Genomic DNA, 27,638 nt, shown 5'->3' on the forward strand with positions numbered 1-27,638 from the left:
AGTGTCATTAGTGAGGGACCCCAAGGTTCAGTGTCATTAGTGGGGTACCCCAAGGCTTAGTGTCATTAGTGAGGGACCCCAAGGCTTAGTGTCATTAATGAGGGACCCCAAGGTTCAGTGTAATTAATAAAGGACCCCAAGGTTCAGTGTAATTAATGAAGGACCCCAAGGTTCAGTGTCATTAATGAAGGACCCCAAGGTTCAGTGTCAGTGAGGGACCCCAAGGTTCAGTGTCAGTGAGGGACCCCAAGGTTCAGTGTCAGTGAGGGACCCCAAGGTTCAGTGTCAGTGAGGGACCCCAAGGTTCAGTGTCATTAGTGAGGGACCCCAAGGTTCAGTGTAATTAATGAAGGACCCCAAGGCTCAGTGTCATTAGTCAGGGACCCCAAGGTTTAGTGTCATTAGTGAGGGACCCCAAGGCTCAGTGTCATTAGTGAGGGACCCCAAGGTTCAGTGTCATTAGTGAGGGACCTCAAGGTTCAGTGTCATTAGTGAGGGACCCCAAGGTTCAGTGTCATTAGTGAGGGACCCCAAGGCTCACTGTCATTAGTGAGGGACCACAAGGTTCAGTGTAATTAATAAAGGACTCCAAGGTTCAATGTAATTAATGAAGGACCCCAAGGTTCAGTGTAATTAATGAAGGACCCCAAGGTTCAGTGTCATTAATGAAGGACCCCAAGGTTCAGTGTCATTAATGAAGGACCCCAAGGTTCAGTGTCATTAATGAAGGACCCCAAGGTTCAGTGTCATTAGTGAGGGACCCCAAGGCTCAGTGTCAGTGAGGGACCCCAAGGTTCAGTGTCATTAGTGAGGGACCCCAAGGCTTAGTGTCATTAGTGAGGGACCCCAAGGCTCAGTGTCATTAGTGAGGGACCCCAAGGTTCAGTATAATTAATGAAGGACCCCAAGGTTCAGTGTCATTAATGAAGGACCCCAAGGTTCAGTGTCAGTGAGGGACCCCAAGGTTCAGTGTCAGTGAGGGACCCCAAGGTTCAGTGTCAGTGAGGGACCCCAAGGTTCAGTGTCAGTGAGGGACCCCAAGGTTCAGTGTCATTAATGAAGGACCCCAAGGTTCAGTGTCATTAGTGAGGGACCCCAAGGCTCAGTGTCAGTGAGGGACCCCAAGGTTCAGTGTCATTAGTGAGGGACCCCAAGGCTTAGTGTCATTAGTGAGGGACCCCAAGGCTCAGTGTCATTAGTGAGGGACCCCAAGGTTCAGTATAATTAATGAAGGACCCCAAGGTTCAGTGTCATTAATGAAGGACCCCAAGGTTCAGTGTCATTAGTGAGGGACCTCAAGGCTCAGGGTCATTAGTGGGGTACCCCAAGGTTTAGTGATGGACCCCAAGGTTTAGTGTCATTAGTGATGGACCCCAAGGTTCAGTGTCAGGGAAGATGGAATTGCCTCTCGGGGGGATCAGCAAGGATTCTCCACGCTGGAATGAATGGGATCGTGCTTCATTGGGGTTGTCTGCCTTCCTCAGAATGGACGATGGGGACACGGAAGCGGGGCGACGGCCCGGGGACACGGAAGCGGGGCGACGGCCCGGGGACACGGAAGCGGGGCGACGGCCCGGGGACACGGAAGCGGGGCGACGGCCCGGGGACACGGAAGCGGGGCGACGGCCCGGGGACACGGAAGCGGGGCCTTTGAAGTCTCACCCACCTTCTTGGCTCAGCTCTTCCTGGAAGGACACGAGGACTGAGGTCTTGTCTGCAGAGCGCTCAATGCTGAACTCTGCCCGGCCGCTCACGGCTTCCACATACAATTCCAGGACAACCTCTGTCGTGTCCGGATCCACACCGCACAGAGCCACCTTTCTGGGATCCCACGGAGGAGGAAGCCTCACCTGAACGGTCACATGATGTAAGAGGTGCTCCCCCTTAGACAAGACACCCTCCGCATCTGGAAGAGAAACAACCAAATCCGCTGACCAACATGTGACCCGCAAGTGATCCAGCACCGCTTCCTCCTCTACCATCTGACCAGACGCACCCCGTCACCTTATACACAGGTTACCGATCCAACACCGCTTCCTCCTCCACCATCTGACCAGACGCACCCCGTCACCTTATACACAGGTTACCGATTCAACACCGCTTCCTCCTCCACCATCAGACCAGACACACCCCGTCACCTTATACACAGGTTACCGATCCAGCACCGCTTCCTCCTCCACCATCAGACCAGACACACCCCGTCACCTTATACACAGGTTACCGATTCAACACCGCTTCCTTCTCCACCATCAGACCAGACACACCCCGTCACCTTATATACACGTTACCGATTCAACACCGCTTCCTCCTCCGCCATCAGACCAGACGCACCCCGTCACTTTATATACACGTTACCGATCCAGCACCGCTTCCTCCTCCACCATCAGACCAGACACACCCCGTCACCTTATATACAGGTTACCGATTCAACACCGCTTCCTCCTCTGCCATCAGACCAGACACACCCCGTCACTTTATATACACGTTACCGATTCAACACCGCTTCCTCCTCCACCATCAGACCAGACACACCCCGTCACCTTATATACAGGTTACCGATCCAGCACTGCTTCCTCCTCCTCCATCTGACCAGACACACCCCGTCACCTTATATACAGGTTACCGATCCAGCACCGCTTCCTCCTCCACCATCTGACCAGACGCACCCCGTCACCTTATACACAGGTTACCGATCCAACACCGCTTCCTCCTCCACCATCAGACCAGACACACCCCGTCACCTTATATACAGGTTACCGATCCAGCACTGCTTCCTCCTCCTCCATCTGACCCGACGCACCCCGTCACCATATATACAGGTTACCGATCCAACACCGCTTCCTCCTCCACCGTCTGACCAGACACACCCCGTCACCTTATACAGTGAGGAATAGAAGTATTTGAACCCCCTGCGATTCTGCAAGTTCTCCCACTTCTCCATCATGGAGGGTCTGACATTCACATTGCAGGGGATTCCCACTCTGAGGACAGAATTCAGGAAATCACATTGCAGGGGATTCCCACTCTGAGGACAGAATTCAGGAGATCACATTGCAGGGGATTCCCACTCTCAGGACAGAATTCAGGAGATCACATTGCAGGGGATTCCCACTCTGAGGACAGAATTCAGGAGATCACATTGCAGGGGATTCCCACTCTGAGGACAGAATTCAGGAGATCACATTGTATGATTTGTAAAGAATGTATTTGTCTCGCACGGCTGAACAGAAGTATTTGAACCCCTGAGAAGCAGCAAGAATTCTGGCTCTCAAAGACCTGTTACTGCGCCTTTACAAAGTCCCCCTCTACTCCACTCATTCATCTCACTTAGTAGCCCCTGTCTGAGCTCTTTACAGACACCTGTCCACCCCACAGTCAGTCAGACGCCAACTACTACCATGGGCAAGACCAAAGAGCTGTCAAAAGACACCAGACACAAAATTGTGGACCTCCACAAGGCTGGAAAGGGCTACGGGGCAATTGCCAAGCAGCTTGGTGAAAATAGATCAACTGTTGGAGCAATTGTTAGAAAATGGAAGAGGCTAAAGAGGACTGTCAGTCTCCCTCGGACTGGGGCCCCATGCAAGATGTCCCCTCGTGGGGGATCACTGATGAGAAGAAAGGTGAGGAATCAGCCCAGAACTACAAGGGAGGAGCTGGTCAATGACATGAAGAGAGCTGGGACCACAGTTTCACAGGTCACTGTCGGTAGAACACTACGCCGTCATGGTTTCCAATCATGCATTGCACGGAAGGTTCCCCTGCTCAAGTCATCACATGTCCAGGCCCGTCTGAAGGTTCCCCTGCCCAAGTCATCACATGTCCAGGCCCGTCTGAAGGTTCCCCTGCTCAAGTCATCACATGTCCAGGCTCGTCTGAAGGTTCCCCTGCTCCAGTCATCACATGTCCAGGCCCGTCTGAAGGTTCCCCTGCTCAAGTCATCACATGTCCAGGCCCGTCTGAAGGTTGGCAATGACCATCTGGATGATGCAGAGGAGGCATGGGAGGAAGTCATGTGGTCAGATGAGACCAAAGTAGAACTTTATGGTCTAAACTTCACTCATCGTGTTTGGAGGAAAAAGAAGAATGAGTTGCATCCCAAGAACACCATCCCTACTGTGAAGCATGGGGGTGGTAAGATCATGCTTTGGGAGTGCTTTTCTGCGAAGGGGACAGGTCAGAGCATTGAAGATGGGTCGTGGCTGGGTCTTCCAACATGACAACGACCCGAAGCACACAGCCAGGAGAACCAAGGAGTGGCCCCATAAGAAGCATATCAAGGTTCTGGAGTGGCCTAGCCAGTCTCCACACCTAAATCCAATAGAACATCTTTGGAGGGAGCTGAAACTCCGTGTTGCTCAGCAACAGCCCCGAAACCTGACAGATCTAGAGGAGATCGGTGTGGAGGAGTCGGCCAAAATCCCTGTTGCAGTGCAAACCTGGCCAAGGACTACAGGAAACATCTGACCTCTGTAATTGCAGACAAAGGATTCTGTACCAAATATTAACACGGATCTTCTCAGGGGTTCAAATACTTCTGTTCAGCCGTGCGAGACAAATACATTCTTTACAAATCATACAATGTGATCTCCTGAATTCTGTCCTCAGAGTGGGAATCCCCTGCAATGTGAATGTCAGACCCTCCATGATGGAGAAGTGGGAGAACTTGCAGAATCGCAGGGGGTTCACATACTTCTGTTCCTCACTGTATACAGGTTGTACCAGGATAGTACAGAGGGGTGTAAGGGGGGTTGGGGAAGGTGATGATTGGTCGGTCTGCAGTCACTTACCTCCAGGATTGGAGAATGTGATCAGTGCCGCCGACCCGTTCCTGGAGAAGGATTGTATGGCCCCGCCTCCAGAGCGACGTTTATTCTCAAAGTAAAGAAGAAGAAAGTCGTTGTCCACGGCTTCAGTGAGACCCAAAACTTCAACCTCCGCCCTGGAAGGACAGACATGACACTGTGAGCGACTCTTACAAGATGACATGGCACAGATATTCATCCAATGGACCTCCTCCTGTCACCTGACCAACTCCTCCAGCCCCCCACACAGGATTTCGGCAGAATCAACAGAACATTTCTGTTCTGAGCTGAAAACGAATGCAGCCACCACACGTGAGGAACGTCTGCCATGGATTTCCTTCTTCTGGGGCTCAGATACAACGTATGTGTGATCTACAGCACAGAGGTGACCTAATATTTTGCGATGATGGCGCCCATCGATCACACAATCAGCAAACCAAAACCTTCATTCCATCCTCCTCATGGCTTCACACCAGAAGAAGAAGCGTCCAATGCTCTGGGGCCGCACAGGGAATGTCCCATCACCAGAAGGACATTCAACACTTGGAGCCCCGCGGGGAGCATCCCTGCATTACAGAGTCACCGGGAGGATGCTCAATTTGTCGTGAACATTCTCCAGTCTGTATCCTCCTGTGACCGTCGTGTTCCTCAGTCTAGGCCCTACTCCTGTGATCTACGTATTCCTCAGTCTAGGCCCTACTCCTGTGATCTACGTGTTCCTCAGTCTAGGCCCTACTCCTGTGATCTACGTGTTCCTCAGTCTAGGCCCTACTCCTGTGATCTACGTGTTCCTCAATCTAGGCCCTACTCCTGTGATCTACGTGTTCCTCAGTCTAGGCCAGGGGTGGGCAAACTTTTTGACTTGAGGGCCGCAATGGGTTCATATATTGGACCCGGGGGCCGGACCAAGAGTAGATGAATGATGTGTATGTGTCATCCATAGTAAGTATAGTAATATTCCCCCATAGTAAGCATAGTAATTCATCCCCCATATAGTAATTCATCCCCCATAGTAATTCATCCCCCATATAGTAATTCATCCCCCATATAGTAATTCATCCCCCATAGTAATTCATCCCCCATACAGTAATTCATCCCCCATACAGTAATTCATCCCCCATATAGTAATTCATCCCCCATATAGTAATTCATCCCCCATATAGTAATTCATCCCCCATATAGTAATTCATCCCCCATAGTAATTCATCCCCCATAGTAATTCATCCCCCATATAGTAATTCATCCCCCATATAGTAATTCATCCCCCATAGTAATTCATCCCCCATATAGTAATTCATCCCCCATATAGTAATTCATCCCCCATAGTAATTCATCCCCCATACAGTAATTCATCCCCCATATAGTAATTCATCCCCCATATAGTAATTCATCCCCCATAGTAATTCATCCCCCATAGTAATTCATCCCCCATATAGTAATTCATCCCCCATATAGTAATTCATCCCCCATATAGTAATTCATCCCCCATAGTAATTCATCCCCCATATAGTAATTCATTCCCCCATATAGTAATTCATCCCCCATATAGTAATTCATCCCCCATAGTAATTCATCCCCCATATAGTAATTCATCCCCCATAGTAATTCATCCCCCATATAGTAATTCATTCCCCATATTAATTCATCCCCCATATTAAGTCCCCAAGTCCCCCATGTGTCAATTCACTTACCTTTTGTCAGGGCAGGGCTGTGGAACGGACAGGTAGGCCTAGTGGCAGGGTAACGCACTGGCTGACGACAACCACCACCAACAGACTGAAGTCCCTCAGGGCGCAGAGTCTAAGTCCCAGGCTGCCCTTCACAAGGGCCCCTGATGGTGGGGATGGACTTGACGCAACCAGGGACCAGGTCGCGGCCCCCGAGACACCCCAGCTGCGGTAATGGCCGCCGCCAATGGCGTGTAGCTGGTGAGAATGACAATAGCGTAGTCAGACAAGCCGGGTCAATAACAACGGGATAAAACAGTACAGAACAGTAGACAGAGAATCACAGGTCACGGGCCGGGTTCAGCAACGGAAGGTCAGATCGAAGGAAAACACAGAGAATGGTCTTAGTACAAGCCGAGTCAGAATACCAGAAGAGTCACGAGAGTATACACAGAGCTGTAGCAAGACAAAGACACAAGACACAAGTGCAAAGAGCACGTGCAGATCCCAGGCTTATATGTACTCAGCCACACCCCTCTGGGGGATGGACCTCAGAGACCTGAAGGCATAAAAGATTCCCATCATGCTCAGCAGAAATCAAAGATGGATGCTAGCACATGGAGTAACAAAACCTCTGGGAAAAGGTAGGACCTTGACAGTACCTCCTCCTCAAGGGCCCCTCCCCCTCCGCGGCTCAACAAAAGGTTTCTGAGGAAAGCAGGTATGAAACGTGCGGAGGAGGGCAGGAGCATGGACATCCGCGGAAGGAACCCAGGAACGCTCCTCGGGACCATAACCGCGCCAATGAACCAGGAACTGTAATCGGCCGCGCACCAATCGAGAGTCCAGGATCCGGCTCACCTCATACTCCTCATGACCGTCAACCCGAATGGGACGGGGCCGAGGCAGAGAGGTAGTGAAGCGATTGCAGATCAGAGGTTTCAACAGTGATACATGAAAGATATTGGAGATCCGCATCCCAGGTGGAAGGGCAAGGGCATAGGCCACCGGATTCACCTTGCGGAGAATGCGAAAAGGACCGACAAAACGGGGAGCTAGTTTGGGTGTGGGCACCCGAAGATTGAGGTTACGAGTAGACAACCACACCCGATCGCCGACCTGGTATGAAGGAGTGGGCAACCGTCTGCGATCAGCCTGGAACTTCTGACGCTGAGCCGAGTCCCTCAAAGCCCTCTGGATCTGCCCCCATGAAGAACGCAGGGCAGCAAGATGGTTCTCCACAGCCGGAATGTCCTGTGGTGAGAACCTCTCAGGTAATACCGCGGGTTGGTACCCATAGTTGGCCATGAAGGGGGACATCCCGGAGGAGGAGTTGACCGCTGAGTTCCTGGCAAACTCTGCCCAAGGCAGGAGATCGGCCCAATCGTCCTGATGGTCCGAGATATAACACCGAAGGAATTGTTCTAAGGCCTGATTGGAACGCTCCGCAGCCCCATTGGACTGCGGGTGGTAGGCTGAAGAAAAGGAGAGACTAATGCCCAACTGGGAGCAGAAGGCGCGCCAGAATCTGGACACGAACTGACTCCCGCAGTACGAGACAATCACCTTGGGCAACCCATGCAGGCGAAAAATCTCCCTGGAAAAGACCGTGGCCAGTTCTTGAGCTGTTGGTAATTTCCTGAGTGGAATACAATGGCACATTTTGGAAAAACGATCGACGACCATGAGGATGACCGTATGGCCCTGAGACACAGGGAGGTCTACAATAAAGTCCATGCCCAGGTGTGACCAAGGACGCTCCCCATTGGGAATGGGTTGCAGAAGACCCATTGGAAGATGCCGTGGAGATTTATTCTGGGCACAGATCGAACATGCCGCTACATAAGAGGCGATGTCGGCACGGAGAGTTGGCCACCAGAACAACCGAGAGACGACCCAAGACAACTGGTTCCTCCCCGGATGCCCGGCAGTTTTGGAGTTATGGTAGGTACGCAGCAGACGGGTGCGCAACCCCTCGGGTACAAAACATCTACCCTCCGGTCTCTCGGGAGGAGCGTCAGTTTGAGCCGCCAAAATCTGCTCCCCAAGGGGAGAAGTCAGACTGGTACGAATGGCAGCCAGGATATGATCCGGAGGTATGACCGAGGTTGGCTCAGAGTCCTCCCTGGACAACTCAGAGTATTGCCGCGATAATGCATCAGCCCTGACATTCTTGGAACCAGGCAAATAGGAGACCACATAGTTGAACCGCGACAAGAACAAGGCCCATCTGGCCTGACGGGGTGTCAATCTTTTGGCCTCCGAAAGATAAGTCAGGTTCTTATGATCGGTAAGATAGAGGACCGGAACTGCGGAGCCCTCGAGCAGGTGCCTCCATTCCTTGAGAGCCAGAATGATTGCCAACAACTCCCTATCTCCAATCTGGTAGTTGCACTCTGCAGAGGAAAGCTTCCTGGAGTAGAACCCACAGGGAAGTAGGGGTCCATCGGGCGACCGACGTTGAGACAGGAGAGCGCCTACTCCCGTCTCGGATGCATCAACCTCAAGGACGAAGGGCAATCCAGGATTGGGATGAGACAGTATCGGAGCCGAAGCGAAGGCGGATTTCAGAGCCTCAAAAGCTACGATGGCCTCGGATGGCCACTCGTGAGGATTGCTGCCCTTCTTGGTTAGGTCTGAGAGAGGTTTTGCCAGAGTGGAGAAGTTCCTGATGAACTTCCGATAGTAGTTGGCAAAACCCAAAAAGCGCTGAACGGGCCGCAGACCATTGGGACGAGGCCACTGCAGAACTGCCGAAACCTTCTGAGGGTCCATGGAGAATCCCTCCGCAGAAATGATGTAGCCCAAAAAGGCAAATTGGGATCGATGGAATTCGCACTTCTCAAGTTTACAAAAAAGTTTGTTCTCACGTAATCGTTGCAGCACCTGCTTGACATCCTGGATATGGGACTCCATGGAGGCAGAGTAAACCAGGATGTCATCCAAGTAAACTACCACGCACTGCTGCAACAAGTCACGAAGGACATCATTAATGAATTCCTGAAAAACTGCGGGCGCGTTACACAACCCGAAGGGCATCACCAGGTATTCGTAGTGACCGGTTCTGGTGTTAAACGCGGTCTTCCACTCATCCCCCTGTTTGATCCGTACGAGGTTGTACGCCGCCCCAAGATCTGTCCCCGACAGGATCTCAGGTGCGAGCGTTTCCCGGAAGGACCGGACAGGACTGCCAAAAGTGCCCACCGAGGCCACAGTACAGGCAGCGACCCTCCCGACGCCGAGCGGCCCGCTCCCCCTCGGAAAGGCGAGCAAACCCCAGCTGCATGGGCTCACCACCAGACAATCTATCCCCAGGAGGCGTGGGAGGAGAGGGAGGAATGGGTGGGATAAAAAACGCAGGTGCCAGTCGATTGGAAGGCCTCTGCAGGCGTTCCTTGAGTGAAGGCCTCTCCCTGAGCCTGGTATCAATCAGGATCAGGAAGGAAATTAGTGCTTCCAGCTCCACAGGCAATTCCTTGGCTGCGATCTCGTCCTTCAATGCATCAGAAAGACCATGGGAAAACGCAGCCACCAGAGCCTCATTGTTCCAACCCACCTCTGCTGCCAGGGAACGAAACTCTATGGCGTACTCGGCCACGGTCCGTGAACCCTGATGCATAGACATGAGCAGCTTGGCAGCCGAGGCAGAGCGAGCCGGTACATCGAATACCCTACGGAAGGCATCGACAAAACCGGAAAACTCGTGAATCACCGGGTCATTCCTCTCCCATAAGGGATTCGCCCAGGCCAAGGCCTTGTCTGAGAGTAGTGAGATGAGGAAACCCACCTTTGACCTCTCAGTCGGAAAAAGCGTAGGGGATTAATTCAAAGTAAATCCCCACCTGGTTGAGGAACCCACGACACTGACTCGGCTCACCCCCAAAGCGCTGTGGAAGAGGGGCTGAACCGGTCATACCTCTGGACACCGCGGGTGCGCATCAGCCGCGGCGGTAGGCACAGCAAGCGGAACAGCAGCGGGAGCGACCACCGGAGTGACAACCGGCCTAATAACACCAGGAGTAAGGTGAGCGGTGCGTGCCAGCAGAGTTTGCAACGCCTGAGCGAACTGACCCAACAGGAAATCCTGTTGATCCAGTCTGGCGACCAACATTGGAAGTGAAGGCGTACCTGCACCGTCAGGATTCATGGCACTTGTGTAATGTCAGGGCAGGGCTGTGGAACGGACAGGTAGGCCTAGTGGCAGGGTAACGCACTGGCTGACGACAACCACCACCAACAGACTGAAGTCCCTCAGGGCGCGGAGTCTAAGTCCCAGGCTGCCCTTCACCAGGGCCCCTGATGGTGGGGATGGACTTGACACAACCAGGGACCAGGTCGCAGCCCCCGAGACACCCCAGCTGCGGTAATGGCCGCCGCCAATGGCATGTAGCTGGTGAGAATGACAATAGCGCAGTCAGACAAGCCGGGTCAATAAAAACGGGACAAAACAGTACAGAACAGTAGACAGAGAATCACAGGTCACGGGCCGGGTTCAGCAACGGAAGGTCAGATCGAAGGAAAACACAGAGAATGGTCTTAGTACAAGCCGAGTCAGAATACCAGAAGAGTCACGAGCGTATACACAGAGCTGTAGCAAGACAAAGACACAAGACACAAGTGCAAAGAGCACGTGCAGATCCCAGGCTTATATGTACTCAGCCACACCCCTCTGGGGGATGGACCTCAGAGACCTGAAGGCATAAAAGATTCCCATCATGCTCAGCAGAAATCCAAGATGGATGCCAGCACATGGAGTAACATAACCTCTGGGAAAAGGTAGGACCTTGACACCTTTGCTCCGCGCGGTCCTCTCGCCGTGTTCCCGTGCCCTTCCGGTGTAGCATGAAAATCTGTCTCCTATGAGGATCTGTCCCCCCTCGACGTATCTGCGCATGTGCCAGTTTCAGGCATTAGCAGCCGATCGGCGATCTCCGGCACATGCGCAGATACGTCGAGGGGGACAGATCCTCATAGGAGACAGATTTTCATGCTACACCGGTCTTCAGGGCGGACTGTGAGAGGAGCCTAGCGGGAGCCTAGCTCCGCGGGCCGGATTAAAAGGTCCGCCGGACCGTAGTTTGCCCATTGCTGGTCTAGGCCCTACTCCTGTGATCTACGTATTCCTCAGTCTAGGCCCTATTCCTGTGATCTACGTGTTCCTCAGTCTAGGCCCTACTCCTGTGATCTACGTGTTCCTCAGTCTGGGCCCTACTCCTGTGACCCTCGTGTTCCTCAGTCTGGGTCCTGCTCCTGTGATCCTCAGTCTGGACCCTTCTCCTGAGATCCTCATATTCCTCAGTTTAGGCCCTGCTCCTGTGATCCTCATGTTCCTCAGTCTGGGTCCTACTCCTGTGATCCTCGTGTTCCTCAGTCTAGGCTCTACTCCTGTGATCCTCGTGTTCCTCAGTCTAGGCCCTACTCCTGTGATCCTCGTGTTCCCCAGTCTAGGCCCTACTCCTGTGATCCTCGTGTTCCTCAGTCTAGGCCCTGCTCCTGTGATCCTCGTGTTCCTCAGTCTAGGCCCTGCTCCTGTGATCCTCGTGTTCCTCAGTCTAGGCCCTGCTCCTGTGATCCTCGTGTTCCTCAGTCTAGGCCCTGCTCCTGTGATCCTCGTGTTCCTCAGTCTAGGCCCTTCTCCTGTGATCCTCGTGTTCCTCAGTCTAGGCCCTACTCCTGTGATCCTCGTGTTCCTCAGTCTAGGCCCTGCTTCTGTGATCCTTGTGTTCCTCAGTCTAGGCCCTGCTCCTGTGATCCTCGTGTTCCTCAGTCTAGGCCCTGCTCCTGTGATCCTCGTGTTCCTCAGTCTAGGTCTTTCTGCTGTAATCCTCATATTCCTTGGTCTGGTTCCTGCTCCTGTGATCCTCGTGTTCCTCAGTCTAGGCCCTGCTCCTGTGATCCTCGTGTTCCTCAGTCTAGGCCCTACTCCTGTGATCCTCGTGTTCCTTAGCCTAGGCACTACTCCTGTGACCCTCGTGTTCCTCAGCCTAGGCACTACTCCTGTGATCCTCGTGCTCCTCAGTCTAGGTCTTTCTCCTATAATCCTCATGTTCCTTGGTCTGGTTCCTGCTTCTGTGATCCTCGTATTCCTCAGTCTGGGCCCTACTCCTGTGATCCTCGTGTTCCTTGGTCTGGTTCCTGCTTCTGTGATCCCCATGTTCCTGTGTGGTCTTGCACACACCTATTGTGTTACCTACCGTCTTGTGTATCCGGTGCCCCAGCACTGTAAGGAACTTGTTTATTTTTTACATACTTCCAGTGTGTTCATTGGATCTTGCCAGTATTTGCTCTTCAGCACCTGTGCATTTCCCTCCATGCTTTTGCTATTTTTTGTCCACACCTGTGCACTCCTTGTCCACATCCTGCTTTGTGGCCCTAAACACCCTTGCCTGCTGCCGGCTTCCAGTGGCCCCCTGTAATACTGTGCACCTTCAGCCATTCCCAGTGTCTCTGTGTTTGGGCATTTCTGCCTGCTTGGATTGAGTTACCCTCTGATTGGTGAGTCCTGTACTCCAACGCTACTAAGGACTCTCTACAGCAACCTAGTCCCAGATCCCACTGGCTGCCTGCTCAGGTGAGTTGGAGGGCTGAAACATGGATATTGCCAGCAGCCAAATCCATCTCCATCATCAGGGGCACCTTAGAGCCTGTGCCCTTCTAAGGGCTCTCACTTCTGCTGTCATGCAGGGCTCTTTTCACCCCTGCCTTCAGGTATCTAGCCCATCCCAGACTCACCGTAGCCACCTTTGCCTCTTCCAAAGCCAACGCCACTGCCTAGTCTCAGTTGCTGCTACCTACCTGGTTGCCCAGTCTGCTCCCTAGTGGGAGCATATTCCCTAGAAAGTGACAACTTACAACACCTACAGGCATGTCATCTAGGAGGTAGGACACCTAGAGGTAGGTCATCTACAGGAACATCATCCACAGGTACAACACCTACAGTTACATCATCAACAAGTACAAAGCCTACAGGTATTATATGACACATAGGACATCAACAACATCTACAGGTAGGTCGGCTATTGTACAGGAACATCATCCACATGTACAACACCCAGAGTTAGGTCATCTACAGAAACATCATCAAGTACAAAGCCTACAGGTACTGTATGACACATAGGACATCTACAGGTAGGTCGGCTATTGTACAGGAACATCATCCACAGGTAGGTCATCTACATGTATGCCACCTACAATTACATCATCCACATGTACATCACCTAGAGGTAGGTCATCTACAGGTACGTTATCTGCTGTACAGGAACATCATCTACAGGTACAACATCTACAGTTACATCATCAACAAGTACAAAGCCTACAGGTATTGTATGACACATAGGACATCTACAACATCTACAGGTAGGTCGGCTATTGTACAGGAACATCATCCACATGTACATCACCCAGAGTTAGGTCATCTACAGAAACATCATCAAGTACAAAGCCTACAGGTATTGTATGACACATAGGACATCTACAGGTAGGTCGGCTATTGTACAGGAACATCATCCACAGGTAGGTCATCTACAAGTATGCCACCTACAGTTACGTCATCCACATGTACAACACCTAGAGGTAGGTCATCTACAGGTACGTTATCTGCTGTACAGGAACATCATCCACAGGTAGGTCATCTACAGGAACATCATCAAGTACAAAGCCTACAGGTACTGTATGACACATCGGACATCTACAGGTACAACATCTACAGGTAGGTCGGCTATTGTACAGGAACATCATCCACAGGTAGGTCATCTACAAGTATGCCACCTACAGTTACGTCATCCACATGTACAACACCTAGAGGTAGGTCATCTACAGGTACGTTATCTGCTGTACAAGAACATCATCCACAGGTACAACACCTACAGGTAGGTCATCTACAGATACGAAGCCTACAGGTAGGTCATCTACAGATACGAAGCCTACAGGTAGGTCATCTACAGATACGAAGCCTACAGGTAGGTCATCTACAGATACGAAGCCTACAGGTAGGTCATCTACAGATACGAAGCCTACAGGTAGGTCACCTACAGAAACAGTCACAGATACGACACTTACAAGGACAACATCTTCTAACAAAAACCAGTGTAAAAAATAAAAACTGGAAAAGCTTAATGTTTACAAATCAGCAGGACTGGGTGGCTTGTACCCGAGAGTTCTCAAAGAACTTGGCCAAGTGATTGCGAGGCCATTCTCCCTAATCCATAGGACAGTTTACTGACTGCAATGGCACCAGCTGATTGGCAAAAAGCAAACAAGGTACCAATATTAAAAAAAAGGGCCGAGATATACAGAATCTCCCAGAAGTCCCACCCCTCACATTTGTGTCAATATTTGATTCTCTTTTCATGTGACAACACTGAGAAATGACACTCTGTTACAATGTGACGTAGTCAGTGTACAGTTTGTATAACATGGAAATTTGCTGTCCCCTCAAAATAACTCAACACACCGCCATTAATGTCTAAACCGCCGGCAACAGAACTGAGTCCACCCCTAAGTGACAAGGTCCACATTGGGCCCAAGTAGCCATTTTTCCTCCCCGGTGTCATGTGACTCATTAGTGTTACAAGGTGTCAGGTGTGAATGGGGAGCAGGTAGGTTACATTTGGTGTTATCGCTCTCACTCTCTCATACTGGTCACTGGAAGTTCAACATGGCACCTCATGGCAAAGAACTCTGAAGATCTGAAAAAAGAATTGTTGCTCTACATGAAGATGGCCGAGGCTATAAGAAGATTGCCAAGACCCTGAGCTGCAGCACATGGGCCGAGACCCTGAGACTGAGCTGCAGCACATGGGCCGAGACCCTGAGACTGAGCTGCAGCACATGGGCCGAGACCCTGAGACTGAGCTGCAGCACGGGGGCCGAGACCCTGAGACTGAGCTGCAGCACGGGGGCCGAGACCCTGAGACTGAGCTGCAGCACGGGGGCCGAGACCCTGAGACTGAGCTGCAGCACGGGGCCGAGACCCTGAGACTGAGCTGCAGCACAGGGGCCGAGACCCTACAGCGGTGTAACAGGACAGGTTCCAATCAGAACAGGCCTCGCCATGGTCCACCAATGAAGTTGTGCGCATGTGCTCAGCGTCATATCCAGAGGTTGTCTTCGGGAAATAGATGTATGAGTGCTGCCAGCATTGCTGCTGAGGGTGTAGGGGGGGTGGGGTCAGCCTGTCAGTGGGGCCAGCATTGCTGCAGAAGGTGAAGGGGTGGGGGGGGGGTCAGCCTGTCAGTGGGGTTAGCATTGCCACAGAGGGTGAAGGGGTGGGGGGGGTCAGCCTGTCAGTGGGGCCAGCATTGCTGCAGAGGGTGAAGGGGTGGGGGGTCAGCCTGTCAGTGGGGCCAGCATTGCTGCAGAGGGTGTAGGGGTGGGGGGTTGGCCTGTCAGAGCTCAGACCATACGCCGCACACTGCATCACATTGGTCTGCATGGCTGTCGTCCCAGAAGGAAGTCTCTTCTAAAGATGATGCACAAGAAAGCCGCAAACAGTTTGCTGAAGACCAGCAGACTAAGGACATGGATTACTGGGACCGCCTCCTGTGGTCTGATGACACCAACAGCAACTGATTGGGTTCAGATGGTGTCAGGCATGTGTAGCGGCAACCAGGTGAGGAGTACAATATGTGTCTTGCCTACAATCAAGCATGGTGGTGGGGGTGTCACGGTCTGGGGCCGCGTGGTGGTGGGGGTGTCACGGTCTGGGGCCGCGTGGGGGTGGGGGTGTCACGGTCTGGGGCCGCGCGGGGGTGGGGGTGTCACGGTCTGGGGCCGCGCGGGGGTGTCACGGTCTGGGGCCGCGCGGGGGTGTCACGGTCTGGGGCCGCGCGGGGGTGTCACGGTCTGGGGCCGCGCGGGGGTGTCACGGTCTGGGGCCGCGCGGGGGTGTCACGGTCTGGGGCCGCGCGGGAGTGGGGGTGTCACGGTCTGGGGCCGCGCGGGGGTGGGGGTGTCACGGTCTGGGGCCGCGCGGGGGTGGGGGTGTCACGGTCTGGGGCCGCGCGGGGGTGGGGGTGTCACGGTCTGGGGCTGCATGGTGGTGGGGGTGTCATGGTCTGGGGCTGCATGGTGGTGGGGGTGTCATGGTCTGGGGCTGCATGAGTGCTGCCAGCACTGGGGGGGCTACAGTTCATTGAGGGAACCATGAATGCCAACATGTACTGTGACATACTGAAGCAGAGCATGATCCCCTCCCTTCGGAGACTGAGTCGCAGGGCAATATTCCAACATAATGACCCCAAACACACCTCCAAGACCACCACTGCCTGGCTGAAGAAGCTGAGGGTTCAGATGATGGACTGGCCAAGCGTGTCTCCAGACCTAAACCCTATTGAGCATATGTGGGGCATCCTCAAACGGAAGGTGGAGGAGCACAAGGTCTCCAACATCCACCAGCTTCATGATGACGTCATGGAGGAGTGGAAGATGACTCCAGTGGCAACCTGTGAAGCTCTGATGACCTCCAGGCCAAGAGGGTTCAGGCAGTGCTGGGAAATAATGGCGGCCACACAAAATATTGACACTTTGGGCCCAATGTGGACCTTGTCACTTAGGGGTGGAGTCACTTTTGTTGCCAGCGGTTTAGACATTAATGGCGGTGTGTTGAGTTATTTTGAGGGGACAGCAAATTTCCATGTTATACAAACTGTACACTGACTACGTCACATTGTAACAGAGTGTCATTTCTTCAGTGTTGTCACATGAAAAGAGAGAATCAAATATTTACAAAAATGTGAGGTGGGGGCTCATTTCTGGGAGATACTGTATAGATGGAAACTACAGGCCAGTCAGACTAACATTAATAGTATGTAAACTATTGGAGGGGAAGAGAAGGGACTACAGCCAAGAATTTTCTGGTGGAAATAGTACCATTAGTAGTAACCAACATGGATTACAAAAGGCCGTTCTTACCAGACCAATCCACTAACATTCTGTGAGGAGGTGAGCTGCCATCTAGATATGGAAGGCCTGTGGATTTGGTGGATTTGGACTTTGCTAAGGGATTAGATCCAGTACCTAATAATGCTCTAGGTGCATCCAGAGGGCGGTAATAGCATGTACTCTGGTCTGGAGTGGTAAGAGGGGTACCCAGGGCTCTGTCCTAGGGACAATTTTGTTTAATTTATGGATATCGAGGTCGGTATAAATCGCTCCATCCCAGTGTCTGCGGACGATACAAAGCTAAGTAGGGCAATCATTTCCCAACACGGTATAGAAACTCAATAAAATAAAGGGGGGGGGGAGAAACATGGGCAAATGAGGTTCAACGTAGGAAAATGTAAAGTAATGCACTTGGGGGCTTAAAATATAAATGTGAGTTAGACTCTCGGGGGAGAACCTCTGGGGGAATGGAGGATGGAGGAGGATCTGGGGGTCCTAACAGACGACAGACTCAGCAATAGCATGCAATGCCAAGCTGCAACAAGCAAAGCCAGCAGAATATCAGCATTGAAAGAGGATTTACCCCGGAGATAGAGCTAGAATTCCTTGGGGGAGGAGACAGAGCTAGAATTCCTTGGGGGAGGAGACAGAGCTAGAATTCCTTGGGGGAGGAGACAGAGCTAGAATTCCTTGGGGGAGGAGACAGAGCTAGAATTCCTTGGGGGAGGAGAGGGCATGGGGAGGAGACAGAGCTAGAATTCCTTGGGGGAGGAGAGGGCATGGGGAGGAGACAGAGCTAGCATTCCTTGGGGGAGGAGAGGGCATGGGGAGGAGATAAAATTATAATTCTTTGGGGGGAGGAGAGGAGAGGGCATAGGGAGGAGATAGAGCTAGAATTCCCTGGGGGAGGAGATAGGGAGGAGACAGAGCTAGAATTCCCTGGGGGAGGAGAGGGCATGGGGAGGAGACAGAGCTAGAATTCCTTGGGGGAGGAGAGGGCATGGGGAGGAGATAAAATTATAATTCTTTGGGGGGAGGAGAGGAGAGGGCATAGGGAGGAGACAGAGCTAGAATTCCTTGGGGGAGGAGAGGGCATGGGGAGGAGACAGAGCTAGAATTCCCTGGGGGAGGAGAGGAAATGGGGAGGAGATAAAACTGTAATTCTTGGGGGGAGGAGAGGAGAGGGCATAGGGAGGAGACAGAGCTAGAATTCTTTGGGGGAGGAGAGGAGAGGGCATAGGGAGGAGACAGAGCTAGAATTCTTTGGGGGAGGAGAGGAGAGGAAATGGGGAGGAGATAAAACTATAATTCTTTGGGGGGAGGAGAGGGCATGGGGAGGAGACAGAGCTAGAATTCTTTGGGGGGAGGAGAGGAGAGGGTTGGGGGGGGGGATAAAACTATGACTCTACCACTCTACTCTGGTTCGGACACATCTGGAGTATGCCGGCCAGTTCTGGTCACCAGTCCTCAGGAAGGATTTGCTGGAACTGGACAGAGTCCAGAGAAGGGCAGTAAAACTAAAAAGAGGAATGGAGGACCTCAGTACTGGGGGTGGATGAGCTCTGTTTTGGAGGGTAGAGGAGCACACTTTTGGAGGATGGAGGAGGTCACTTGGGGGGAGACTCAGTTTTGGTGGATGCAGGAGCTCAGTTATAGGGGGGGGGGGGGCGGAGGAACTCAGCTATAGGGGGGGGCGGAGGAACTCAGTTATAGGGGGGGGCGGAGGAACTCAGTTATAGGGGGGGCCGAGGAGATCAGTTATGAGGGGATGGAGCTGCTCAGTTGTGGAGGGACGGAGGAGCTCAGTTATAGGGGGGGGCGGAGGAGCTCAGTTATAGGGGGGGGGTGGAGGAGCTCAGTTATAGGGGGGGGCGGAGGAGCTCAGTTATGGGGGGGACGGAGGAGCTCAGTTATAGGGGGGGGGCGGAGGAGCTCAGTTATGGGGGGGGGCGGAGGAGCTCAGTTATGGGGGGGGGCGGAGGAGCTCAGTTATAGGGGGGGCGGAGGAGCTCAGTTATAGGGGGGGGCGGAGGAGCTCAGTTATAGGGGGGGGGCGGAGGAGCTCAGTTATGGGGGGGGGCGGAGGAGCGGTTATAGGGGGGGCGGAGGAGATCAGTTATGGAGGAGCTCAATTGTGGATGGACGGAGGAGATCAGTTATGAGGGGGAGGGACGGACCTCAGTTATGAGGGGGAGGGACAGACCTCAGTTATGAGGGGGAGGGACGGACCTCAGTTATGAGGGGGAGGGACGGACCTCAGTTATGAGGGGGAGGGACGGACCTCAGTTATGAGGGGGAGGGACGGACCTCAGTTATGAGGGGGAGGGACGGACCGCAGTTATGAGGGGGAGGGACGGACCTCAGTTATGAGGGGGAGGGACGGACCTCAGTTATGAGGGGGAGGGACGGACCTCAGTTATGAGGGGGAGGGACGGACCTCAGTTATGAGGGGGAGGGACGGACCTCAGTTATTGGGAGAAGGAGGACGGACCTCAGTTATGAGGGGGAGGGACGGACCTCAGTTATTGGGAGAAGGAGGAGCTCAGTTATTGGGGGGATGGGAGGACCTCAGTTATGGGGGAGGGAGGACCTCAGTTATGGGGAATGTCAATCACAGCCAGTGAGTCAATAAGGAGAGAGAGGGGCTGAGCTGTGGTTCTGTGATTGGACACGCACAGCTGTGACACCTACTACGACTCCTAAGACTACGACACCTACGACTACGACACCTACGACTACGACTACGACACCTACGACTACGACACCTACGACACCTACGACTACGACAACTACGACACCTACGACACCTACGACTACGACACCTACGACTACGACACCTACGACTACGACACCTACGACTACGACAACTACGACGACACCTACGACTACGACACCTACGACACCTAAAACTACGACGACTACGACACCTAAAACTACGACACCTAAAACTACGACGACTACGACACCTACGACTACGACTACTACACCTACGACACCTACGACGACACCTACGACTCCTAAGACTACGACGACTACGACTACGACGACTACGACTACGACACCTACGACACCTAAAACTACGACACCTAAAACTACGACACCTAAAACTACGACACCTAAAACTACGACACCTAAAACTACGACACCTAAAACTACGACACCTAAAACTACGACACCTACGACTACGACACCTAAAACTACGACACCTAAAACTACAACACCTAAAACTACGACACCTACGACTACGACACCTAAAACTACGACACCTAAAACTACGACACCTAAAACTACGACACCTAAAACTACGACACCTACGACTACGACACCTACGACTCCTAAGACTCCTAAGACTACGACAACTACGACACCTACGACTACGACACCTACGACTACGACACCTAAAACTACGACACCTACGACTACGACACCTACGACTACGACAACTACGACACCTACGACTACGACACCTACGACTACGACACCTACGACTACGACACCTACGACTACGACACCTACGACTACGACAACTACGACTCCTAAGACTACGACACCTACGACTACGACAACTACGACTCCTAAGACTACGACACCTACGACTACGACAACTACGACTCCTAAGACTACGACACCTACGACTACGACACCTACACCTACGACTACGACACCTACGACACCTACGACTACGACACCTAAAACTACGACACCTAAAACTACGACACCTAAAACTACGACACCTAAAACTACGACACCTACGACTACGACAACTACGACACCTACGACACCTACACCTACGACTACGACACCTAAAACTACGACACCTAAAACTACGACACCTAAAACTACGACACCTACGACTACGACACCTACGACACCTACGACTACGACACCTACGACTCCTAAGACTACGACAACTACGACACCTACGACACCTACACCTACGACTACGACACCTAAAACTACGACACCTAAAACTACGACACCTAAAACTACGACACCTAAAACTACGACACCTACGACTACGACACCTACGACACCTACGACTACGACACCTACGACTCCTAAGACTACGACAACTACGACACCTACGACTACGACACCTACGACTACGACACCTACGACTCCTAAGACTACGACACCTAAGACTACGACACCTACGACTACGACACCTACAACTACGACAACTACGACACCTAAGACTACGACACCTAAGACTACGACACCTACGACTACGACACCTACGACTACGACACCTACGACACCTACGACTACGACGACTACGACACCTACGACTACGACACCTACGACTACGACACCTACGACACCTACGACACCTACGACTACGACACCTACGACACCTACGACTACGACACCTACGACTACTACGACACCTACGACTACGACGACTACGACACCTACGACTACGACACCTACGACTACGACACCTACGACTACGACACCTACGACTACGACACCTACGACTACGACACCTACGACTACGACTACGACACCTACGACTACGACACCTACGACTACGACAACTACGACACCTACGACACCTACGACTACGACGACTACGACACCTACGACTACGACACCGACACCTACGACGACTACGACACCTACGACTACGACGACTACGACACCTACGACTACGACAACTACGACACCTACGACTACGACGACTACGACACCTATGACTACGACACCTACGACTACGATGACTACAACACCTACGACTACGACACCGACACCTACGACTACGACACCTACGACGACTACGACACCTACGACTACGACAACTACGACACCTACGACTACGACGACTACGACACCTACGACTACGACGACTACGACACCTACGACTACGACGACTACGACACCTACGACTACGACGACTACGACACCTACGACTACGACACCTACGACTACGCGACACCTACGACACCTACGACTACGACACCTACGACTACGACACCTACGACTACGACACCTACGACTACGACACCTACGACTACGATGACTACGACACCTACGACTACGCGACACCTACGACACCTACGACTACGACACCTACGACTACGACACCTACGACTACGACACCTACGACTACGACGACTACGACACCTACGACTACGACGACTACGACACCTACGACTACGACGACTACGACACCTACGACTACGACGACTACGACACCTACGACTACGACACCTACGACACCTACGACTACGACACCTACGACTACGACACCTACGACTACGACACCTACGACTACGACACCTACGACTACGACACCTACGACTACGACACCTACGACTACGACACCTACGACACCTACGACACCTACGACTACGACACCTACGACACCTACGACTACGACACCTACGACTACGACACCTACGACTCCTAAAACTACGACAACTACGATGATACCTACAACTATGACAACGACACCTACAGGTATGACAACTACTATGACACCTACGACTACCACACCTACGACTACCACACCTACAGGTATGACAACTACTATGACACCTACGACTACCACACCTACGACTACCACACCTACGACTACCACACCTACGACTACCACACCTACGACTACCACACCTACGACTACCACACCTACAGGTATGACAACTACGACTACAAGGGGAAGGTTATAGGTGTGATATTACTCTCAGGGGGTCGGTTGTACAATTCTGCTCTCCTGATAATGGGGGGTTGGAAGGGGGGAGGAGTTATGTAAAGTCATCTACAGAAGTCGCTCCGTACTCACCGAACATCCATCATGGAGGACCCAGAATCACCACGAGGGGCGGAGTCATCCAGGGGGGAGGAAGAGGAGTGTGGGGTCACCCAGGAAGGGGGGGGGACAATGTCACCCAGGGGGGTGGGGTCAGTCAGGGTGGGGGAGTGTTGGGGGGGTAGTCAGGCAGGGGGGAGTAGTCAGGCGGGGTATGGAAGGGGTGTTAGGGGGGGATATAGTCAGGCGGGGAGGGGTGTTGTCACCCTGGTGGGGGTACAGTCAGGCGGGGAGGAGTGTTGTCACACTGGGGGGGGGGTCAGTCGGGGTGGGGGGGTGTTGTCACCCTGGGGGGGTCAGTGGGGGAGAAGTGTTGTCACCCTGGGGGGGTACAGTCAGGTGGGGTGTTGTCACACTGGGGGGGGGGGTACAGTCAGTCGGGGTGGGGGGGTGTTGTCACCCTGGTGGGTCAGTCGGGGTGGGGGAGGAGTGTTGACACCCTGGGGGGGGGGGGGTCAGTCGGGGTAGGGGGGTGTTGTCACCCTGGGGGGGAGGGGTACAGTCAGGTGGGGTGGGGGGGTGTTGTCACCCTGGTGGGTCAGTCGGGGTGGGGGAGGAGTGTTGTCACCCTGGGGGGGGGGTTCAGTCGGGGTAGGGGGGTGTTGTCACCCTGGGGGGGTACAGTCAGGTGGGGTGTTGTCACCCTGGGGGGGAGGGGTACAGTCAGGTGGGGTGGGGGGGTGTTGTCACCCTGGTGGGTCAGTCGGGGTGGGGGAGGAGTGTTGTCACCCTGGGGGGGGGGGGTTCAGTCGGGGTAGGGGGGTGTTGTCACCCTGGGGGGGTACAGTCAGGTGGGGTGTTGTCACCCTGGGGGGGAGGGGTACAGTCAGGTGGGGTGGCGGAGAGGTGTTGTCACCCTGGCGGGTCAGTCGGGGTGAAGGAGGAGTGTTGTCACCCTGGGGGGGAGGGGTACAGTCAGTCGGGGTGGGGGGGGTGTTGTCACCCTGGTGGGTCAGTCGGGGTGAAGGAGGAGTGTTGTCACCCTGGGGGGGAGGGGTACAGTCAGTCGGGGTGGGGGGGGTGTTGTCACCCTGGGGGGGTACAGTCAGGTGGGGTGTTGTCACCCTGGGGGGGGAGGGGTACAGTCAGTCGGGGTAGGGGGGTGTTGTCACCCTGGGGGGGTACAGTCAGGTGGGGTGTTGTCACCCTGGGGGGGGAGGGGTACAGTCAGGTGGGGTGGGGGGGTGTTGTCACCCTGGTGGGTCAGTCGGGGTGGGGGAGGAGTGTTGTCACCCTGGGGGGGGAGGGGTACAGTCAGTCGGGGTAGGGGGGTGTTGTCACCCTGGGGGGGTACAGTCAGGTGGGGTGTTGTCACCCTGGGGGGGGAGGGGTACAGTCAGGTGGGGTGGCGGAGAGGTGTTGTCACCCTGGTGGGTCAGTCGGGGTGGGGGAGGAGTGTTGTCACTCTGGGGGGGAGGGGTACAGTCAGTCGGGGTGGGGGGGGGTGTTGTCACCCTGGTGGGTCAGTCGGGGTGAAGGAGGAGTGTTGTCACCCTTGTGGGGGAGGGGCGGTGTCCCCAGCACGGCGATGAGTTGCGGAGAAGATCCGGAAGAGACGGGAAAGTCCTGAAACGAAAGTAGAAGTAAATAAGGAGGGGGAAGGGAGGAGAGGGGGAGGGGAGAGGTGGATGGGGGAGGGGAATGACTTGCACTTCCTGGTACACTTTGCCGGTCTGGCTCAGAGATCCCTCTGACGTCACAAGTCTCCATCATGTCAGTGTGGGGGAGGCGACATTACAGTGATCTCTGTACGGCGCGGCGGTCTATGTCGGCGATATGGCAATGCACAAGGATACTCACCGGAGTAGGCGGAGAAAATGATGACGTCACAGAAAGGGTTTCTTTAAATGACCGCCCATCCCTGACTCCGCCCCGTACGCCCATCCCAGAAGGTGGAGTCTCGGGGATTAGGGGCGGGGAAAATGGCAGTCCACTAGTGGGCGGGGTTTCAGTGGCAATGAGACGCAATTCAGGTGGGCGGGATCAGCAGTCAGGCCTCTTCTGAGTAGATTCCGGTGAGTGTTCCCGGCGCTCCGCTCTCCTCCCGTCATCCCCCGGCCGGGTCACGTGAGGTGACGTCATCCATCGCCGGTAATACCGAGCGGTGTGCGCAGATACCTGCTTCCGACATCGTACGGTATGTTCACACTTCCCCCACCCCATATATATAGATCCCTGTATATCCCCCATATATATATATATATATAGATCCCTGTATATCCCCCATATATATATATATATATAGATCCCTGTATATCCCCCCATATATATATATATATATATAGATCCCTGTATATCCCCCCATATATATATATATATAGATCCCTGTATATCCCCCCATATATATATATATATATATAGATCCCTGTATATCCCCCCATATATATATATATAGATCCCTGTATATCCCCCATATATATATATATATATATAGATCCCTGTATATCCCCCATATATATATATATATATAGATCCCTGTATACCCCCCCATATATATATATATATATAGATCCCTGTATATCCCCCATATATATATATATATATAGATCCCTGTATATCCCCCATATATATATATATATAGATCCCTGTATATCCCCCCATATATATATATATAGATCCCTGTGTATCCCCCCATATATATATATAGATCCCTGTATATCCCCCCCATATATATATATATAGATCCCTGTATATCCCCCCATATATATATATAGATCCCTGTATATCCCCTCCATATATATATAGATCCCTGTATATCCCCCCATATATATATATAGATCCCTGTGTATCCCCCCCATATATATATAGATCCCTGTATATCCCCCCCATATATATATATATAGATCCCTGTATATCCCCCCCATATATATATATATAGATCCCTGTATATCCCCCCATATATATATATATATAGATCCCTGTATATCCCCCATATATATATATATATAGATCCCTGTATATCCCCCCCATATATATATATATATATATATATATATATATATATATATATAGATCCCTGTATATCCCCCCATATATATATATATATATATATATAGATCCCTGTATATCCCCCCATATATATATATATATATATAGATCCCTGTATATCCCCCCATATATATATATATATATATATAGATCCCTGTATATCCCCCCATATATATATATATAGATCCCTGTATATCCCCCCATATATATATATATATATAGATCCCTGTATATCCCCCCCATATATATATATATATATAGATCCCTGTATATCCCCCCATATATATATATATATAGATCCCTGTATATCCCCCCATATATATATATATATATATATAGATCCCTGTATATCCCCTCCATATATATATATATATATATAGATCCCTGTATATCCCCCCATATATATATATATATATATATATATATATATATATATATAGATCCCTGTATATCCCCCCATATATATATATATATAGATCCCTGTATATCCCCCCATATATATATATATATATAGATCCCTGTATACCCCCCCATATATATATATATAGATCCCTGTATATCCCCCCCATATATATATATATATAGATCCCTGTATATCCCCCCATATATATATATATATATAGATCCCTGTATATCCCTCCATATATATATATATATAGATCCCTGTATATCCCCCCATATATATATATATATATATAGATCCCTGTATATCCCCCCATATATATATATAGATCCCTGTATATCCCCCCATATATATATATTATATAGATCCCTGTATATCCCCCCCTATATATATATATATATAGATCCCTGTATATCCCCCCATATATATATATATATATAGATCCCTGTATATCCCCTCCATATATATATATATATATATATAGATCCCTGTATATCCCCTCCATATATATATATATATATATATAGATCCCTGTATATCCCCCCATATATATATATATAGATCCCTGTATATCCCCTCCATATATATATATATATATAGATCCCTGTATATCCCTCCATATATATATATATATATAGATCCCTGTATATCCCCCATATATATATATATATATATATAGATCCCTGTATATCCCCCCATATATATATATAGATCCCTGTATATCCCCCATATATATATATAGATCCCTGTATATCCCTCCATATATATATATATATAGATCCCTGTATATCCCCCCATATATATATATATATATAGATCCCTGTATATCCCCCCATATATATATATATATAGATCCCTGTATATCCCCTCCATATATATATATATAGATCCCTGTATATCCCCTCCATATATATATATATAGATCCCTGTATACCCCCCCATATATATATATATATAGATCCCTGTATACCCCCCCATATATATATATATATAGATCCCTGTATACCCCCCCATATATATATATATATAGATCCCTGTATACCCCCCATATATATATATATAGATCCCTGTATACCCCCCCATAA

The 27,638-nt window shown here is 51.5% G+C and overlaps 1 protein-coding gene across 1 annotated transcript in view; it reads right to left on the bottom strand.

The window, feature by feature from the left end:
• LOC149433132 (protein mono-ADP-ribosyltransferase PARP10-like) overlaps positions 1-23,294 on the bottom strand; it is a 59,841-nt gene extending 36,547 nt beyond the window's left edge. Inside the window, exons 1-3 of the mRNA XM_089664612.1 lie at positions 23,136-23,294; positions 4,791-4,942; positions 1,667-1,906 (exon numbers count right to left, since the gene is read on the bottom strand). Of these exons, the coding sequence (XP_089520738.1) occupies positions 1,667-1,906; positions 4,791-4,942; positions 23,136-23,149 (406 nt within the window). The 5' untranslated portion in view covers positions 23,150-23,294. The remainder of the gene's footprint in view (positions 1-1,666; positions 1,907-4,790; positions 4,943-23,135) is intronic.
• Between the last annotated feature and the right edge of the window lie 4,344 nt (positions 23,295-27,638).

Source organism: Staurois parvus, unplaced genomic scaffold (genome assembly GCF_062004578.1).
Source record: "Staurois parvus isolate SC_StPar_1 unplaced genomic scaffold, SC_StPar_1.0 ptg001969l, whole genome shotgun sequence".
Taxonomy (NCBI): Eukaryota; Metazoa; Chordata; class Amphibia; order Anura; family Ranidae; genus Staurois; species Staurois parvus.